At 38.8% G+C, this 21,794-nt stretch overlaps 1 protein-coding gene across 4 annotated transcripts in view; it reads right to left on the bottom strand.

The window, feature by feature from the left end:
- The window catches only part of PAM (peptidylglycine alpha-amidating monooxygenase), a 222,010-nt gene that overhangs the window by 73,483 nt on the left and 126,733 nt on the right, over positions 1-21,794 (bottom strand). For all 4 annotated transcript variants that reach the window (XM_074952904.1, XM_074952905.1, XM_074952906.1 and 1 more), the window contains 5 exons: positions 11,306-11,354; positions 5,175-5,242; positions 2,765-2,845; positions 2,393-2,469; positions 995-1,098 (listed from right to left, as the gene is read on the bottom strand). In XM_074952904.1, the coding sequence (XP_074809005.1) occupies positions 995-1,098; positions 2,393-2,469; positions 2,765-2,845; positions 5,175-5,242; positions 11,306-11,354 (379 nt within the window). The remainder of the gene's footprint in view (positions 1-994; positions 1,099-2,392; positions 2,470-2,764; positions 2,846-5,174; positions 5,243-11,305; positions 11,355-21,794) is intronic.

Here is a 21,794-nt window from a genome sequence, read left to right as displayed (position 1 = left end):
GCTTTATAAAAACCAGTTTTCCAACATACTCCCTCTCATTTCTCCTTCAGTTGCTGTTACCCACACAAGTACTTTAACTATTTGCTTAAAGAAATATGACTATCAAGTGCCGAACATCAAAATCTGTGCTGAAGTCAAGGGACTTGAGGGTGCTCAGCACATTGCAGGATTAGCCCCTTAAACAGCTGCAGTATCTAACTCCAGAAGTGGAAGACTCAACCTCTACATATCCCTTTTCCTACTATATCTCACAGAGTGAAGAAAGAATTCATGTTTTAAAAAATGGACCCTCACGTGAGAAGCTAATGTGTCTATTTTAAAAATAAAAATGTATACATAGTAAAATGGACAATTTACAGCCCAGGCATTATCTCCTGCTGAATAGCACCACTGAAAAGTAATAAATAATAAATCATTCAGAAGAAAATTTGAATCTTATTGTTGTCTGTCAGCCTGTACATGAAAGAAAAACTCAGTCTTTTATCCAACAATACTATTTTTCCTTTTTGGTACTTAAGATTTCAAAATGTAACCCAAAATAATAAACTTAGGTAATAATTACTCCTGGAAGAAAATATAAGAAAATCTGTAATGTGTAGTTAATCATGTGCTATGTTGTCCTTAAATTATCTTGAGCCATCAATGCCATCAAGTGACAGAAAATACTTTTAACTTGGAGCTTTTGAAAAAATACTCCTGTGAAATAGTCCTTTTAGATATACTTCTAAATCAGGTATTTGGCTGAATGGGTTAACTTGAGCAATGTGGTTAGAAGGGGGATTAGCAGCCAAAGTACAGGCAATTATGTAGGCCTGAATGGCCTTTTCCTGACCATGTTTATATTCCTAACTGTCTGGGGAGCAAGCCAAACAATTCCAACAGAATGAAGAAGTTTGTTCAGATACCTTTGAGGGGATCGAAAACATGAATGCATGTTCTACACAACCAGTACAATGGTAAAAGAGGTTTTTTTAATAAAGTATAAAAATCATACCCTATGTGCGTCTCCATAGTTCTACCTTCACCAGTGAAAAGACACCTCGCTGCTAAAGTATCACCAAAGCTAACGTCTACCGGGTGTTCCACAGGATAGAAGGCCTGAAAGAGAATCCAAGGAAAATGATGTATTAGAATTAGTGAACACTCTAAATAGGTGACGTCCTCTGTTTTCTTATTTTATCTGTGAATCATTTTCATATATATAATTTCATTCTCTATATTAAAATATATGCACACAAAAATAATATGAGTCTGAAATTAAAATGTTTTAAAGGTAATCCACAGAACAATTAACATAATTCTACCATGACTAATCAGTCTCAGTGAAAGAAACGAACAGAACATAAAACCCCAACAAACCTAAAACTATTTTAAGTGCCACACCTCTCTCTCAGTGGCTTTCACTACGTGTCTCAACACAAATCATGATGGTGACATCAGTTAGCAAAAAACCTTTTGAACACTGTATACTAGCTCGCTGGTGAATAAACAACAGCTGGTTTTGTTTGTTTTACTCTCTGGTACAACTTCACAATGTTTTAAAAAGGTAAAAATATGTCAAGGATATAAAATAATGAATTATTAATCTTGCTCACAAGACTGCTCCCTATATTACTAGATATATGCAAGGCACTGCTGAGAATGCAGACTGTCAGTGCAGGAGCTGTTCTCCTTTGTGAAGGATGGAGATAGGAAAGGAAAGAGAGCAACTAGGATTCCCTCCCCATCTTTTAAGTAACCGAATGGAGAAGTAAAGAGATAAAGGAGAAACTTTCTTCTACTGTTTCTATCTCCTTTCCTGCCAGCTGCCTGGTATGAGGAAAGAAGATTGCTTTTGGCTATTATGACACTTGTGCCAATCAATGTTTGTCATAAAAAACACAACATGCTATTACACTGTGATGTCTACATCATAATGGGGCTGGGGGATAGCTCAGGGGTTTAAGCATTGGCCTGCTAAAGCCAGGGTTGAGAGTTCAATCCTTGAGGGGGCCATTTAGGGATTTGAGGCAAAAATTGGGGATTGGCCCTGCCTTGAGCAAGGGGTTGGACTAGATGACTCCTGAGGTCCCCTCCAACCCAGATATTCTAGGATTCTATGATAATATTGCAGCAAAACATAGCAGCATTCGGTAGTGATGGCACAAAATCACATATCAATGAAACATGATGCAAATATGACTGTTACAGTATGATAACTTTGTGGCTCTCCAACTCCATTTGATGAGAAAAGTTAATTACATGTTATAGTCTGAACAGAATCCTATAAATTTTAAAAAACACAAGAATATATCATGGAAAGCTAAAGCAGAAATACATAAAACAAATTTATTAGACTTTGCTGCTAAGACTTAAATAAGCATAATTAAAAACAAGAAAAAACTAAACAAACCTGTGGTAGTTGCGGACTCTGTCTACCAATCAAGGTCCACTGACCATTTCTCACTCTGTATCCACTTACCACCTTACCTACAATAAACATTTACCACTGCATGAATGTCAGATGTAATACTTTAGAAAATCAATATATTTTGTATTAGCTATTTTTCTCTTAAAGATGTATTACTTAAATTAATAGAATGATTAAAGAAAGAAATATTTTAAACAATTATGTACATTTTCTGCTCAAGTTTAAATAATGCGGTAATAAGATTTTTCGATCTATATTTAACTGAGATTGTAAGTTAAGGTTGTATAGCATTTTAGTTATATTAGTTATAAAAGAGAGGCAAATACTTGAATTATAGTGGTAATGAAGTCTTACCTAATCGGTGTGTATGAACTCTATAGGCAAAGAGGTGCATTGGATACTTTTGATAATGGCAGGCAATATCTGCATCAACCACTGTTAAAACGAACAAGAATAAAACATTTTAAAAATGCTACTTATTCACTCAAGGAAAGTGACTTTTACAGTACTTCACTGAAACATAAATTTGGAAGTAGCGTACAAAATCTGCAATGTAGGTGCAGGTTTAAAAGGCAGTGGACAATAATCTCTTATATTTCTATAGGAACTTTAGGCCAAAATGATCCCCACATACTTTCACTAAGAAGCTGACATACAAATTATACACATGGATCACTTCAAGCACTACTGAAATGCATCTACTTCTGGGCTGAAACCTAGAAGCTATAGCAAATAGCTCTGCAATAATTTAGAACAATAAATTTGCTAATATATTATCAGGTTGAACAGTACAGAAAAAACATAGATAAGAGACAAAAAAGATAAACACACTGGGGAAACTCACGTAGGCAAATTAAGAGTAGTAAAAGAGATAACGGAGGTTTCATTTTAATGTATAAAAACCACGTATAATCACAAGGCAGTTTCAGAGAGTCAGATGCAGGCATGGACACTAACAGGGCTATGTCTAGGGTCCTGTCTTCTTGAGTCTCTCACACAATCTTATGCTTTTGTGGATGAGGGCTTCCTTTGGGAAAGACTCCAGCCTGCCTGAAGACTGGGAGCCATCATCTGGGGAGAAAATAAGGCACCAGCCTGCATAAGGGACATGTTGCCCAGCAGACAGCTCTTCTACTGGGGCCTCCTGTAACCAACCATCTCTTCTTTTTACCACGTCAAAATTGCTGGGCAGGTTAGAGTAAAACAGCCTATAAAGAACTGTTAAACTGGGTGAATACCAGGAGGTCCAAAGTTATTAGTTGAGCTGATTGGGAAATTTTCATTTAAATGATTTTTTTTTAAACAGAAAATTCAATTTCTGCAAAATGAAAATTTTCTGTGAGAAAGTTTCAATTTTTCAGATTTTTTTAAATTTTATTTTCTGTCTGAAAATGCATCAAAATATTTAGCTTTGGTTCAGACTGACTCAGATAAAAATATTAGTTTGCTGAACTGACCTAAAATGTTTCATTCAGTAACAGTTGAATATTCGACTGCATTCCATATGGTGGTGCATTGCCCCAGTGGAGTTGTGGTTAGGAAACAATGGGGACAATCAGGCATCCAAGCTACAGCTCCTGTGAGGCAATGTACCACCATAGGGAACTGCAAATTAATGTTAAACTGCTCAAAATGAAACACGTTAGGTCCATTTAATAAACAGAAACACCATTTTGATTTGGGAATATCAGAATATTTTGATCGAAAATGCCACAATGAAACATTTTCCCATTTCTGAACCAAAATGTTATTGAAATATTTGTTCCTTGAACAAATTTCAATATTTCAACTTTTCATCTCAATTTGGGAGAAAAACAGCATTTTGAAATATCAGAAATTCCTGCAAGGAAAGAAATTCAAATTTTTGATAAACTTCTTAGTAATTAAGGAAATCTGTGGCTCAGGGGTTGGCAACCTTTGGCATGAGGCCCATCAGGTAATCTGTTGGCGGGCCGCAAGACATTTTATTTAGGTTGACCATCCACAGGCACAGCCCCGCTCAGCTCCCAGTGACAGCAGTTTGCCATTCCTGGCCAATTGAAGGTACGGGAAGCGGTGGTCAGTGTGTCTCACAACTGGGAGCTGTGGGGGGCTGTGCCTGCGGACGGTCAAGGTAAACAAAATGCCTTGCAGCCCGCCAGTGGATTACCCTGATGGGCTGCATGCCGACAGTTGCCAACCCGTGCTGTAGCAGATTAAGAGAAAGATCCCAGAAACTTCAGATTTCAGTGGGTTGCAGATGAAGTCAGAAAAGGGATAAAGAGTGAAATATTGCAATCTTAGACAGTAGCAAATGTTCCTGCATGCATTACAGTTTTTAAAGAAAAAATAGTCACCTATTTTTGCCCCAAGAAGTGAACTTTTTATTGGAAAGTAAAATGTTTGTTTCTCTAAAGAGAAGAATTAGGCTATATATATATATATATATATATATATATATATATATATATATATATATAAATAAATAAATAAAATAAAATAGTTGCCTATTGATTGTGTAATTTTTAAAAACAAAATCAAAAACAATTTTCAGATTATGTTACATTGATAATTATTCTTCTATTCCATACTGTTAGACTCTTTGAACCTAGTCTGATGGAACAGCAATATAAATTGAAGAGTGTAGGTATTATTTTAGTTAGCAATAAACTTTCACCTATGATTTTACAATTCAGAGAGTCTCTGTGAAAATATTTTCCATATTAGACAGATGAACATCAGAAGATAAAAATTACACAGATTGCTTTATAAGGTTCTCGCTCACCTTTTTCCCCTGGTGGTATAACAGTATTCACAGACATCATAAGATACATGCCAGCAATCAAAGGCTGCCTGCAGAAAAATAATCACATTTACCTCAAAGCTCCATAAACCAACTAATTGGAAAATGGTCCTCTACAGGCGATAAAATCCATAACAAGTAAAGTCTCCATAGATACCAAACTTAAAATGTAGTATTACTATTAAAAATTAGTTTTCAAGGTGGAGAATCATAAAATCATAGGACTGGAAGGGACCTCAAGAGGTCTTCTAGTTCAGTGCCCTGTACTGAAGGCAGGATTAAGTATTATTTAGACCATCCCTGACAGGTGTTTATCTAACTTGCTTTTAAAAATCTCCAATGACGGAGATTCCACACCTGCCTAGGCAATTTATTCCAGTGCTTAATGACCCTGATAGTTATGAAGTTTTTTCTAATGTCCAACCTAAACCGCCCCTGCTGCAATTTCAGTCCATTGCTTCTTGTCCTATCCTCAGAGGTTACAGAGAACAATTTTCCCCCTCCTCCTTGTAACAATCTTTTATGTACTTGAAAAGTGTTATGTCCCCTCCCCAACCCCCGCCCAGTCTTCTCTTTTCCAGACTAAACAAACCCAATTTTTTCAATCTTCTCTCACAGGTCATGTTTTCTAACCTTTAACCATTTTTGTTGCTCTTCTCTGGACTTTCTCCAATTTGTCCACATCTTTCCTGAAATGTAGCACCCAGAACTGGACAATACTCCAGCAGAGATCTAATCAGCACGGAGTACAGCGGGAGAATTACTTCTCGTGTCTTGTTTACTACACTCCTGCTAATGCATACTAGAATGATGTTTGCTTTTTTTTTTTTTTTTTTTTGGTAACAGCGTTACAATGTTGACTCATATTTAGCTTGTGATCCACTATGACCCCCCAGATCCCTTTCCGTAGCACTGCTTTCTAGGTCATCATTTCCCATTTTGTATGTGTGCAACTGATTGTTCTTCCTAAGTGGAGTATCATAGAATCATAGAATATCAGGGTTGGAAGGGACCTCAGGAGGTCATCTAGTCCAACCCCCTGCTCAAAGCAGGACCAATCCCCAACTAAATCATCCCAGCCAGAGCTTTGTCAAGCCTGACCTTAAAAACCTCAAAGGAAGGAGATTCCACCACCTCCCTAGGTAACCCATTCCAGTGCTTCACCACCCTCATAGTGAAAAAGTTTTTCCTAATATCCCACCTAAACCTCCCCCACTGCAACTTGACACCATTACTCCTCGTTCTGTCATCTTGTATCACTGAGAACAGTCTAGATCCATCCTCTTTGGAATCCCCTTTCAGGTAGTTGAAAGCAGCTATCAAATCCCCCCTCATTCTTCTCTTCTGCAGACTAAACAATCCCAGTTCCCTCAGCCTCTCCTCATAAGTCATGTGTTCCAGTCCCCTAATCATTTTTGTTGCCCTCCGCTGGACGCTTTCCAATTTTTCCACATCCTTCTTGTAGTGTGGGGCCCAAAACTGGACACAGTACTCCAGATGAGGCGTCACCAATGTCGAATAGAGGGGAACCATCACATCCCTCGATCTGCTGGCAATGCCCCTTCTTATACAGCCCAAAATGCCATTGGCCTTCTTGGCAACAAGGGCACACTGTTGACTCATATCCAGCTTCTCATCCACTGTAACCCCTAGGTCCTTTTCTGCAAAACTGCTGCCTAGCCATTCGGTCCCTAGTCTGTAGCAATGCATGGGATTCTTCCGTCCTAAGTGCAGGACTGTGCGCTTGTCCTTGTTGAACCTCGTCAGATTTCTTTTGGCCCAATCCTCTAATTTGTCTAGGGCCCTCTGTATCCTATCCCTACCCTCCAGCGTATCTACCTCTCCTCCCAGTTTAGTGTCATCTGCAAACTTGCTGAGGGTGCAATCCACGCCATCCTCCAGATCATAAATGAAGATACTGAACAAAACCAGCCCCAGGACCGACCCTTGGGGAACTCCGCTTGATACCAGCTGCCAACTAGACAGAGCCACTGATCACTACCCATTGAGCCCGACAATCTAACCAGCTTTCTATCCACCTTATAGTCCATTCATCCAGCTCATACTTCTTTAACTTACTGGCAAGAATACTGTGGGAGACTGTGTCAAAAGCTTTGCTAAAGTCAAGGAATAACACCTCCACTGCTTTCCCCTCATCCACAGAGCCCGTTATCTCATCATAGAAGGCAATTAGATTAGTCAGGCATGACTTGCCCTTGGTGAATCCATGCTGACTGTTCCTGATCACTTTCCTCTCCTCTAAGTGCTTCAGAATTGATTCCTTGAGGACCTGCTCCATGATATAATGCTAATGACTCAGATATCGCTTTAATCAGCTCCTTGAGTATTCTAGAATATATTTCCTCAGGCCCTGGCGACATGGAGACATCTAACTTGTTTAAGGTTTCAGAATGGTAGCTGAGTTAGTCTGTATCAGCAAAAACAACGAGGAGTCCTTGTGGCACCTTAGAGACTAATAAATTTATTTGGGCATAAGCTTTTGTGGGCTAAAACCCACTTCATTAGACGCACAGAGTGAAAAATACAGCATCAGATTAGGCCTGAATAAAGACTGGGAGTGGATGGGTCACTACAAAAAGTAATTTTCCCTCTGCTGATACTCACCCCTTCTTGTCAACTGTTGAGAATAGGCCACTTCCACCTTAATTGAATTTGCCTCATTAGCACTGAGTCCCCCCGCCCCCCTTGGTAAGGCAACTCCCATCTTTTCATGTGCTGTGTACACACACACACACACACACACACAGCTTACTATATTTTTCACTCCATGCATCTGATGAAGTGGGTTTTAGCCCACAAAAGCTTATACCCAAATAAATTTGTTAGTCTCTAAGGTGCCACAAGGACTCCTTGTTGTTTTTGCTAACTTGTTTAAGCAATTTTTAGCTTGTTCTTTCCCTAAGTTAGTCTCTGATCCTACCTCATTTTCACTGGCGTTCATTAAGTTAGATATCCAATTGCTACTAAACCTTTTGGTGAAAATTGAAACAAAAAAATCATTTAGCACTTCTACCACTTCCATATTTTCAGTTATTGTTCTTCCCCTCCCCGCCCCCAGCATAAAAGGTCTACTCTGTCCTTGGTCTTCCTCTTGCTTGTAATGTATTTGTAGAATGTTTTCCTGTTACCCTTTATGTCTTTAGCTAATTTAATCAATCTGCCTTGGCCTTTCTAATTTTGTCCCTATATGCTTACGTTGTTTACATTCATCCTTTGTAATCTGACCTAAAAAACTTTTTGCAGGACTCTTTTTTGAGTTTCAGATCATTGAAGATCTCCTGGTTAAGCCAGTATGGTCTCTTGCCATACTTCCTATCTTTTCTACACAGTGGGATAGTTTGCTCTTGTGCCCTTAATGTCTCATTGAAAAATTGCCAGTTCTTTTGGACGGTTTTTTCCTAGACTTGCTTCCCATGGGATCTTGCTAACGTCTGCCTTCTTGAAATCCATTATCTTTATTGTGTTGTTTTCCCTCGTACCATTCCTTAGAATCATGAACGCTATCATTTCACAATCACTTTCACCCAAGCTGTCTTCCACCTTCAAATTCTCAACCAGTTCCTCCCTATTTGTTAAAATCAAATGTAGAACAGCCTCTCCCCTTAGTGCAGAGGTGGGCAAATTTTTTGGCCTGAGGGCCACATCAGGTTTTGGAAATTGTATGGAGGGCCGGTTAGGGGAGGCTGTGCCTCCTCCCCCTATCTCCCACCCTTGCTTCTCACCCTCTGATGCCCCCCCCCAGGACTCCTGCCCCATCCAACCCCCCCCCGTTCCCTGACAGCCCCCCCAGGACCCCTGCCCCATCCACCCCCCCTCCCTGCTCCCTGTCCCCTGACCGCCCCCGGAACCCCTGCCCCTGAATGCCCCCCACTGCCCATCCAACCCCCCCTCCTTCCTGACTGCCCCATGGGACCCCTGTCCCCATTCAACCCCCCCACCCCCCGTTCCCTGCCCTCTGACCGCTCCAACCCCATCCACATCCCCACTCCCTGACTACCACCCCTAACTCCCCTGCCCTCTATCCATCCCCACCTGCTCCCTGCCCCCTCACTGTGCAGCACAGAGCACCGGTGGCTGGTGGCGCTACAGCTGCGCCGCCCAGAGAATTGCCAGGCTGCCCAGAGCATTGCGATGGTGTTTAGTGTAGTAAATTGCTCTCTGTAACTGCTACCAGTAGCACATTCCTACGTGGAGCAGTTTAATACACTACATCAGCAGCATGGTGCACTGAGGCTGCAAGGGAGTGAGAACAGCGGGGGAGGGGCCGGGAGCTCACCTCTTGGGCCAGGAGCTCAGGGGCCGGGCAGGATGGTCCCGTTGGCTGGATGTGGCCTGTGGGCCTTAGTTTGCCCACCTCTGCCTTAGTGGCTTTCTCCACATTCTGAAATAAAAAATTGTCTCCAATACTTTCTAAGAACTTGTTGGATAATCTGTGCCCTGTTGTGTTATTTTCCCCACAGACGTCTGGGTAGTTGAAGTCCCCCATCGCTACCAATGACTGCACCACAACTAAAGGGGGCAGAATTTGTCTCGGCTTACCCAAAGAAGGGCAGCTCTGCTTTGTGGTGGTGCGGAGGAGGTGGGGGGAGAGGAATAAGGTCAGAAACTGCTGTAAAAGGCACTCGGTGGTCAGCTTTGTAGCAATGACTCCCCTCCCATCCCCCTCAAGGAATGTGCATAAAGGTACGAAACCTGGGTGGGGCAAGTCTCTATGTCCAAGCAGCGAGGAAGCCAGCATGTCTCCAGGGAAGCACAATCAGGATTGTTTAAGCAGCATGTCTCCAGGGGCACGGAGAAGTGGGGAGGCAGCCTAGCAAATGGCTGGCGCCTCGTTGTGGCGGATGTTCAGTGCAGGTACTCCAAAGGGAGAGCAGCCAGTGACCAGATAAATGGCCTGGCAAAGGACTTAAAAGGAGGTACTGGATAAAGGAACAGAATGGGGGGAGGGGGTTCAGGGACTCTGATAACTGGTATGACAGGAAGCCAACCCCTTTCCCCCTCTGTTTGCATAGCCCTCCTTAACCCTCTTACGAGGCTGGTGGATGGTAAGGTCCAAGCCATGGGTCGGCTGGGGGACCTGGATGGAAACAAAGGGGGGCTGGTGGAAGCCCCAAAAAAATGATTTGAATAAGCATGGATTAAACAAAGGGGGGGGGCTGGTGGAAGCCCTGGAGAATTGATTTGAATAAGCATGGATTTCCCTGCACTGTACACTTTATCAGCAGGGTAGTCCCAGACATCTATATAATAAAGTTGTAGCCTGATTAAAACCCATAACAAGTCTCCTGTCCTTCTTGCGGTGTACCCTCACAACTCCTGTGCTTTGGATGATTTTGTTAGTTGTTTACAAAAAGCCTCATCCACCTCTTTTTGCTGGTTAGGTGGTCTGTAGTTGAACCCTACCATGACATCACCCTTGTTTTTTACCCCTTTTATCCTTACCCAGAGACTTTCAACATGTCTTTTTCCTATTTCCATCTCAATCTCAGTCCAAGTGTATATATTTTGGATATACAAGGCACCACCTTCTCTCTTTATCCCCTGCCTGTCCTTCCTGAGCAAGCTGTACCCTTCTATACCAATATTCCAGTCTCATGTGTTACGCCACCAAGTCTTTGTGATGTCAAATGAGACGTCATAGCCTTTCTCCCCCACTTTTTTTTTTTTTTTTTAAAAGATGAAGTAAATTTGAAAGCTTTTTTCACAAGCTTGAGAAGAAATAGGGCAAACACTAAAACAACATTAACATGTATATTCCTCTTTAGTTTCTTTCCCACCCCTAATTTCTAATACCATACTAGGCTCCCAAACTAACATCTTCCAACGGTGTTATGATGTATGTGGAGCATAATATAAGAAAGTTACCTAAAGTGAGAGCATTTGACTAACAGGCAATAAATGGTGCATTTTATTGTAAAACTATAATGTTATTCAAAGCTTGTGTTCATGTGTGTTCATTTCAGGCTGTGCAAAATAATTTTGGACCTGTTGCCACTGAAATAAGTGACCAAACTCACATCAGCTTCTACGGCAACAGGGGACCCCTGGATTAAATTTGGATGAATTCCATTACATGCATTAGAAGTGCTTACCTTTGATGTGTCAGATGTAATGTTACACCAGAGCAATCCTTGTGTTTATCTGCACAAAACATGAAACAGGAGTTAATTTATTTAATGATTAGTAACTAAATGTTATGTGATTTTTACTTACTGGATAAAAAAGTGTCAAAAGATAAGATGTCTTTGCTATACATGTTACACTTATTCTCCCTGCACCAGTCTTGATGGTGAAATTGTATTTGCATCACAATCCTCTGAACTGTGTAAGGCTTTGAATTATTTTATTTATTGTTCAGAACTACAGCAGTCTGAAATCATAGCGCTGCACTTAGTTTTTAAAAACAAAACCAGGAGTGATCTCCAGCATGAAAAAGTAACAGAGACAGCATTTTTTGGCAGGATTAAAAAATGCAGAACTTTGTGCCTTGAAATGTATATGTGAGTTGGTGGGAAGACATTTTTGTAAAGCTCGAAAGCAGTCATTTTGCTACACAACCAGCTAATTTAAGTTTGGCAAAAAGGATTGAAAACGAATGATTTTGCAGAGGGGAATCTAAACTTTTTATCCATTAAAACAAAATTCACTGACAGAAATGGCCACACTGCCTCATTATAAAGTCAGCATTTGCACTTAGATATTGTACTTGAAGAAAAAAAAATCATTTCATACAACTATTGAACTATTCACCATCCTCCACTATGTTCAACATCATTAACGTATTGTGTAATCATTGCCCAACAATTGTAACACTTCAACTTAAAAAGGACACTGTTAACTTGATATCTAGTCAATTTGAAACAGAGTTAAAAACAGTTTCAGGTTTTTAACCGGCTTGACTTTTTTTGTTTTTGTTTTTACAGCCATATCTTCCTATTGTAGAAAATGTTTTACATAGAAACCGGCTATACTGAGATAATGAAAGTGTCTAAAGAACAACTGCTATTAAATAATGACAGGTTTCAGAGTAACAGCCGTGTTAGTCTGTATTCGCAAAAAGAAAAGGAGTACTTGTGGCACCTTAGAGACTAACCAATTTATTTGAGCATGAGCTTTCGTGAGCTACAGCTCACTTCATCGGATGCATGTATCGGATGTATGCATGCATCGGATGCTGTAGCTCACGAAAGCTCATGCTCAAATAAACTGGTTAGTCTCTAAGGTGCCACAAGTACTCCTTTTCTTTTTGCTATTAAATACACAAAGTAAATGAACTGGATAAAAAACACAGACAAAAATTCTTATCTCCTAATCTTTTTGTTAATCTTATGTGATAACTGTAACAATTATAGGTGAAAAGTGTTCAAACAAATGAATTTTTTTAACTGATGGTATCTTTAAATGTTTCAAATAATCAACCAGAAATAAGGTGCATGTAATGTGGTTCATTGTGATGCACAAGGAGAGACAGAATTGCTAATGACATTTTTTAGATAACTGGACTCTGGACTAAAAGCAGGATCAAGCTTTTTGTTACAGAATTAATTTGACCGATTAAAAAAGAATGGGGATATTTTCTGCTAATCAGGAAGCAACTGTACTTTCAAAAAAAGAGTCAATCTGAACAGTGTGGTGTATTTTCTTCACACTGGCATACACACCCTTACCTCAAGAAAGAGTGGTGAACATATACAGATATGAGAAAAAGAGTGATCATAGTCTGGCTAGTTACAAAGGGTTAAGATTTAAATAAAATCAGCATAAGCTTTTTTTAATAACTAGATATTGTGTTGCATACAACATCTCACGATTAACTGATAATCTTTGCTTCAGCTTTCTTTCACTAACATTTGAGTTTTCCTTAAATAAAACACAAACAAATTTAGGAGAAAATATAAAATGGACAATGGTGGAAAGTAACTAACTCTTTTTGTAGTACTGTGTACTCATGAATTATTAAAAATGCTACATCAGTAAAGAAAGTTGTCAAAACAATCTCTCTAGGTTCTCACTTAGTCCCATCACCATGGTATTTGAGCGTTTATGTTTCCTTGGTTACATTTTTCCAACAGGTATATCTACAGCAAACAAACTGAACGTGCAAGTCATTGGTGCTGAATCTTTCACACACCGAAACAAAGCAAAAAAAATCTTAATATGTATAAAGGAAACAAAACTGAATGAAGCTTTCTTATCTTGATCACTGTTATCAGCCAGATAAGACCCATTTACTATAGTCACATCAAATGTTCAGAAAGCAATGACTAATGAGGTTTCTTGAAAGAAAAAAGTGTGATGAAGCAGAAACAAAAGCAGCTGAAAACTTAAGTGTCAACACAGATAAGAAAAGCAGATCCTTTCAATATAAATGGAACCTCTGACTACATCTCAAAACTGTGTGGAGTAAGGCCTGAAATAGAAAGAATTCTGTAATTCTTAATGCTCTTTTACAGTGGGTGAAATATGGTTTCAGCAGAAACCACAAGCACAGAATTTCAATTACATTCAAAGTAACAGTCCTGCAAATTGCCACAACAACACAATGATATTCTCAAAATTAGCCATTATTGTTGTCACATCTCTCTCCATATTACAAAACAGCAAAACAACTTGCCAAATACACATGGTTCACTATGAACAATGGGAAATGAAGACTTTTGATGGGGGCTATTCTTTTTTAAATACCACATACGTTTTATGTAATATGACTGGTTTAGTACTAATCTTTTAAACAAAGCTTTAGTTAAGATAATCATAATGCCCAATAAGGGTGAAAGACAGTACTTTCCCACAGAGAGTTATAAAACAAAGCTCTTGTTATAATGAAAGATGTGCTCTATAATATGGATTTTTATTTGCTGAGAATTCTAAAAACCAGGAAAAATGCAGATCACTAACATGTATGCTTTTTAAGGAATAGCCTTTCACATTTTGAACTATTATGTTATTCAAAAAATTATGTGCACGGGACTGCATGTGAACTTTAAACCTGTTTAAAACACCTTTACTTCAGATGTTTCATATAATTCACAGAAACACATAATATTCAAATTCAAATGCACTAACACTAATGCATGTAGAACATTGGTTAAATTTTAACCTTGAAAGAATTCTTTTAATCAGAACAGGGCAAGCACTAAACCACGTTGTGTATGAAAAACATTCAAATGAGTGAGCAATGCATCAATACATTCACAAACGATGAAATACTCTATCAAAAATTAACTTGACCTATTAAATTCTGAGTGATGACACATTGACCACATTGAAGTCTTTTCCTCCCCCGATCTATTGATCTTCTCTCAAAAATTCCATTTTTTCTCCTCTCGAGATTTTAATATCAACATATTGGGGGGGTCTCTATGGAAAGCGAGAATTTATTTTCCATGCTCATAGGTCTCAGTTTATTTTGAACACACAATTTAGATATATAGGGAGAAAAGAGGAGGAAGGCAAGATTGAAAGCTAAAGCAGACCATGAAAAAAAATGCAGTCAGCAGTTGCTGAGGTCCAGGGGAAAAAAAGTGGTGAAGATACTTCATGCCAGAAAGAGCAATACTTGTCAACCACACAAAACAAATGCTGCTTCCAAAAGAACCAAGTCCAGGGTCAGAAAACACTAGGGAAGGAAAGTTATTGGACCTTGAGTAGGAAAACTGAAGAAAAACTAAGTAAGGACAGAAAGAGAGAGAGAAAGGTCGTTTAATTTTCTAAGGCATTAAAATGCTTCTAGATTACATCTATTTTTCACACAATCTTCATGAACAAATACCTATCCTGCCTGGCCTCATCCCCATAATTAACACCATGTTCATTCTATGTACCACAATCTTCATTTTTAGGATTCAGTTCCTTCTTGGGGTCTTCTCTATTTCACCTTCCCCACTTCAAATTGTGCTAAAAATTTTTTTTTGTTGTTTTATGGCACGGGCTGCAGTGCCACAAATCGTGGCTTGTACAAGGTTGAAACTGTATAATAGTTTACTCTGTAGCAGGTGTTAATGAAGGTTGGAAAATATTTGCTATAATAGAGAATGTTTTGGAGACACCCTTTTTTTACTAAGGGCCAGATTTTCAAGTGTGTTTAGTAATTTTTTTTTTTGCCTCATTTTTGGGGTCTCTAACCTGAGACACTTTTAGGGGGCTGATTTTCAGGAAGCAGCAAAAAATCTGTCTGAAGTTGGACACCCAAAAAACAGACCCCCCCCCCCAAATTACTAGTCACTTTTTAAAATCTTGGCCTTCACTTTTAGTGCATAGCGGTTTTCTTATATAAACATGTCAGATGTATTTCAGTTTACTCCTGCTCAAATGCTTTCTACATTCACAACTTTCAGAGAGTTGAGCAAACAGGCAAAGTTCCCCTTTAATCTGGATTTAGCAATACCAAAGTAAAGCCAAAACTATCAGCGAACAAGCTCACCTGTATTGCCACAAGATAAAGCACTCGTATTACTCAACTCGGAGAATCACATCATTGTAGATAATAGAAAGTTGACTTACAGTGCACTACAGCAAAAGCAAAATTAATACAAAGACTGGGCTAGATTTCAGACTTGTGCAAGTGATCGCCTAGAGAAGTTGCTAATTTTTGCAGGTAAATACGAGCATTTGCTCTAAATAGTCTCAGAATGTCTGCAGAGATAAATGTTCTTTAACAACTGCTTCCCCTCCCCAGAACTCACATTCCTGAAACTATCAGAGCTGCTGAGCACTCAGTTCAGCACAGTTGAAAAGAATGAAGCAATGGCAGCAGATGTCTCAGTCTCCAATAGAGCTTTCTAATAAATGCTGTTACAACTAAGCAACGGTGGTGAAATATTGCACAAATCCAACAAAATCTTAAAATCATCTTTCCAACCTGTCACTCTGGCTAGCCTAACTGCTTTAATTTTACATTTCAGCTATAGAGCAAGTACACATTGCTCTAGGACAAAAAAATTATTAGCTTCCATTTTGCCCTACGGCACATACAAGAAAATACATTCATCCACCTCAGAAGCAGGTTCCTTTCAAGATGATTCTCTATGCTGGATTTCCAACAGAGATCAAATAAGAAGAATCCTGCCTTTGTTCATATCTTTTATCAATGCAAAAATAACGGTGCAGCACTATGGTTAGAATGCAGCACTATGGTCTGAAATATAAACAGAGATCATTTTCTTTATCACCATATTAAGATTAACTTTTAAAAAAGTATTACTAAAACTAAGTCCAATAGTCAATGTGTGCTTAATTCAGTAAAGAAATGATATTGTGCGTGCGAACTGTGTCACTTTTCACCAGTTTTTATGGAGAAATGAGTTACTAAATGCTAGAGCTGGTTGGAAATATTCTGACAGAAAGGGTTTTTTTGGTCAGAAAATGCTGATTTGTCAAAATTTAAAATGTTCTGAAAAGATGTGTCAATTTCGGCAAAAATTCTGATGGAACTTAGGCAGGTTTCCTGAGAGGTCACCCTCCTGGCCTCTTCCCTGGCTGTATACAATCAGGTGGGCTGACACAGAACCAGAGCTCCCAGGGCTTCTGGGATTGTTTTAGTTTCCAAAACAAAATATTGAAGAATTTCAGTTCCATAAAAAAATTCAAGTGTTGGCATTTTATCCTGACTGAGGATGAAATGTTTTCCAAAATGTCAAATTTTTGAGGAAAAGAAATTCAGTTTCTCAGCCAGATCTACTAAATACTTGAGAAAACTCTTCCTCTAGAGATCTTATCTATTGTTGGAAACAAACAATGTCTAATTTTTAGTGCCTTTTGCCTAGATGGGTATTTGTTATGAATTAAGAAACCTGGTCTGAAATCTATCTTCAACGTTTTCATTATTTTATCCTATGTATTTATAATATTTGCATAGGATTCAGTGAATAGTATGGGAAGTTCTAAGTGGGCAATTTAATACCTATACATTTATATATATATTTATCCATTGGGCTACAACTGTCTTCAGTTAAGTATCTTCTTTAGATTTCAACCCTGTCAGGACTGTATTTTTTATTAAAAATTCTTAATTTTCTATCTTGAGAGTCAAACAGATCACTACATTTTCAAACCAATCATGGTCATCATCCAAACCATGCAGAATCTAATGAAAACACTTAAAATCCGTTTAAAAAAATCAAATTCAATACACATCATTCAATTTGTTTTACATTACATTTTTCTAAAAAGAGGTTTCTGAAATTCTCTATGGAATCCACTTTGCACTCTGCTGCCTTTGGATAAAATGTTTGATTATTTTTTCTTTGTAATTTCCAGTCTGTTCCTACTTTATTCATAGTACAATTTGTGTTTCTTCTGCTGAATAATTTAACACCTATGAATTCTCTTTTTTATTAGTCAAGGAGACTCTAGCTTAATAGTAAAAGTATTTGCCTTATATTTGGATCATAGTAACATAAATCCTGTAGGGTTTATATTTTTGATAAAAGATCCTCATATCCATTTTCTCTGTGTCATATCATAGTCATTTTCAGCACTTAAAGTGTAGTTATATTCTGAAAAAATGATGCTGTAAAAATGCTCAACAGATCTTGTCCCTGTGTGTATTCAGAGTCACATATGCTTACTGCAGTGATAAAACAGACTGTACTGATTTTTTCTTTTTTATGCTTCTGTCAGCTCTGCAGACTCAACGCAGCTAGGAGAATGCTAGCTGGATTCTATTTCTTCTTATAAATCAATAGAATTGTTTACTTTACTTTCCCAATTAGTTACACCTATGCAAAACTAGTTAAGGCAATGGCGTTGCACAGGTATCTATGATGTCATAATTTAGCCTGCAGTTTTTTTGTTTTGTTTTGTTTTTTGAAGTCATGAGGACGTATGAAAAGGAGAAACCTCACTGACTGTTAATTTCCAGGTTTAGTTTGCAAGGTTGTTGGTCCTTTTTCCTTGTGGCCTGAGAACATTAGATATGCAAAACAATATCCCATGATGCAATTTTACAGTCACTCTTCTAAGTAGCATAAAACCTCTATAATCAACACACGACTGCATGTGGATAGACTACACAAATACCGTATATAATTTTTTCAACAGCAAGCCAATCATCATGCAGATCTTTGCAGGAAGCTGGGAATTTTAACCTTATCAAGAAAATCAACAGACAATGTATTGTAAATTCTATAGTCACTTATGTTTTTAATGGAAAATTATGGTAGGTCTGCAATGCCCAAATCACATGCCCATTAACCAAGAACCACATCTATCTACTGTATTTGTAAAGTGTATATCACTGTAGTACCTAAGCACCATAAAACTCCTCCTAAGGAAAAAAATAATCACAGAAAAGTGTTACACCCAAGAAGGAATGGGCACAAGGTAAAACATGTTGGATGAGAAAGAATGGCAGCTGCAAAAAGGAGCGTTTGGGCGTCTAAACGCATGGAGCCAGAAAATCCAACAGAAATCTCAGCTTCAAAGTAGAGCTGGGTGGGAAATGATTTTCCCATCCTGTCAATATTTTGAGAGTTCAGACATTTTTCCTGTTTCACATCGGGACAAAACTGACACCTCTTGATTTTTTTTTATTGGGGGCAGGAGAGACCCACCATCCCAGAACAGCCCATAGGCTAGCGGTTAGACATGTTTGGGGGTGGATCTCAATGGGTATGCGTACACTGCAAAACAACGACCCCCCCCCGCACCCCAGCAGTGAGTTTCAGAGCCCAGGTCAACTGATTTGGGCTTGTGCTACAGTGCTAAAAATGCCAGCATACTTCCTGCTTTGGCTGGAGCCTGGGCTCTGAAACCCGATGATGGGGAGGGTCTCAGAGCCCAGGCTCCAGCTCAAGTTGGGAAGAATACACTGTTATTTTTAGCCTCATAGCATGAGCCTAACTCATTTGATCCAGGCTCCAATACTTGCTGCTGTGGGGCTTTTTTCCACAGTATAGATATACCCAACGTCTCCTCTTGGAACTGTAACGGGAGCTCACCTGGGATGTGGGAGAGTCAGGTTTAAGTCACTGTACCACCTTATTCCGAGGAAGGACTGGAACCTGGGTTTCCCACCCCCACCCCCAGGTGAGTGTCATAACACTGGGCTATTAGCTATTCTGGGGCAGGGAGTTTCCCTCCTGTTTCTTCCCTCCACAACTTCCACTCTGGACTTGACAAACATCTAGCTGAATCTGGTATCTGTCAAAATTGAAACTTTTTGTGAGAAAACCGGCATTTTTTGACAAAAAACCCTTTTGAAAAATTCCTAACTAGCTTTACTTCAAAGTTCTGAATCCTGGGACATCCATACAGAGTGCCTGCCCTTCATGCACCACCCAGTCCCCTCACAACAAACAGCAATGAGTGGTTCAGCCACTATTTTGCCATTGCATCTGCGTAGTAGAGCCACAGAGGACTTAAAGCTGGCATGAGCAGCACTCCAATTCACCACTTTTGACTGGAAAAAGGTCTCACAGATTTGTTGATCCAGAGCTGCATCCTTCAAACAGATTAACATTCAAACCAGTAGTATGTGTACTTGCTGCTTTAAAAAGGCTAATTCACAGGGTTGAAAACAATTATGAGCCAAATCACAGAAAAAGAATTTAAACAGAAAAATTGAACTGTTTACGAGCACTTTACTAAATACCTCAAAAGCCACAATCCAAAAGCAAGCCTGGTATAAAGAGAAAGTGAAAACAGCTATGCAGTATATAAACAAATGTAAAAAAAGGGGAAATGGATAGCAGTAAATATCAGTTAGAAGCTAGGAAGTGTAGAAAATTGGTAAGAGAAGAAATCTATGGCCAGCAGGCATCCTAACAATGGTACTGGCTGATCACTATATAAAAATGGTAGAATTGTCAATAATAATGCAAAAAAAGGGGGCAGTGTTCAATAAATACAGAACTGAAATATTTGGGTGTCAAAAAGCAGATGATGTCATAATGATGAAACAATTTCCACTCCAACAGTAAATACAGATGTTAAAAAGCAACAACTAAAGCTGTATTTTAAATCATCAGATCTAGGTAATTTACATCTGAGAATTCTGAAAGAATTAATTGAGAAGTTCTCTGGACCATTGATGTTGATTTTCAATAAGTCTTGGAACACTGGGAAATTGCAGAGGACTAGAACAAAGCTAAGGCTGTGCCTATATTTAAAAAGAATAAACCCACGTAACTACTGGCCTGTCAGCGTGGTGTCAATCTGAGGCAAATAATGGAATGGCTGAGATAGGACTTGATTCATAAAGAATTAATGAAGGGTAATACAATTAATGTCAATCAACATGGGATAATAGAAATTAGATATTCTCAAACTAATTTGATATCTATTTTTCATAAGACTACAAATTTGGTTGATTAAGTATATTACATTAGTACTATTACCTTTGACTTCTGTAAGGGATTTGACTTGGTACTGCATGACATCTTGATTAATAAACAAGAACAATACAAAATCTAGATGGCAAACATGATATAATTAAAAACTGGTTAAATGATAGCTGCCAAAATGTAGTTCTAAATGAGAAATCATTTTCAAATGGCTATGTTTCTAGTGCAGTTTCGCAGGGATGGGTTCTTGGATTTAGACTATCATTTTTATTAATGAAAGTGAAAGAAACCATAAAGTTGTCACTGATGACACATTGCGGACGACACAAAAATTGGGAGGATGGTAAATAAGGAAGATGGCAGGTCCTTGATACAAAGCGATTCGGATCGTTTGGTAAGCTGAGCACAAGCAAACAATGTGTGTTTCAACATGACCAAACATATGGACTTATATCTAGGAACAACAAACGTAGCCCATAATTACAGAATGTATCCTGGGAAGCAGTGACCATGAAAGAGACATGGGGATCATGGTAGCTAACCAGCTGAACATGAGCTCCCAGTGCAATGCTGTGGCCCAAGGGGCTTATGCAAACGTTGAGGGTATAAACGGGGTAATTTCAAATAGCAATAGTGAGGTCATAGTACCTATTTGGCACAGGAGCAACTGCTATTGGAATACCCTGTCCAGTATTGGTGTCCACCCTTCAAGGAGGGCACTGAAAAACTGGAGATGGTTCAGAGAAGTGCTACAAGAATGATTAAATGATTGGAAACCATGCCTTATAGTTATAGGCTCCAAGAACTCAATCTGTTTAGCTTAACATAGAAAAAGTTAAGGGGTGACTTGATCAGTCTTTAAGTACCTACACAGGGAACAGAAATATGATAATAGAGGACCCTTCAATCTAGCAGAGAAAGGTATAACAAGAAACAAAGGGTGGAAGTTAGAGATAGATACATTCAAACTAGAAATAAAGCAAAATTTTTTAGAGAGAGGATAATTAACCATTTAAACAGTTTACCAAGGGCTGTGATGGATTCTCCATTGCTGGAAATTTTAAAATCAAGACTGGATGTTTTTCTAGAAGTGTGCTCTAGCTCAAGTACAACGATTAGATTTGCAGCAGGAATTAAAATAGGGAAGTTCTATGCTCTGTGTTATACAGGATGTCATATTAGATAATCACAATGGTTCCTTCTAGTGTTAAAACCCTGTAAATCTATATAGGTGTGTCCACCTCACTGAAATATGTGACAACACTTATTTTGTCGAGGAAGGGGTGGGAGAAGCATT

The sequence above is a fragment of the Natator depressus genome, chromosome 5 (assembly GCF_965152275.1).
Source record: "Natator depressus isolate rNatDep1 chromosome 5, rNatDep2.hap1, whole genome shotgun sequence".
In the NCBI taxonomy this organism is placed as follows: Eukaryota; Metazoa; Chordata; order Testudines; family Cheloniidae; genus Natator; species Natator depressus.
This window is presented reverse-complemented; position numbering and strand designations above follow the sequence as displayed.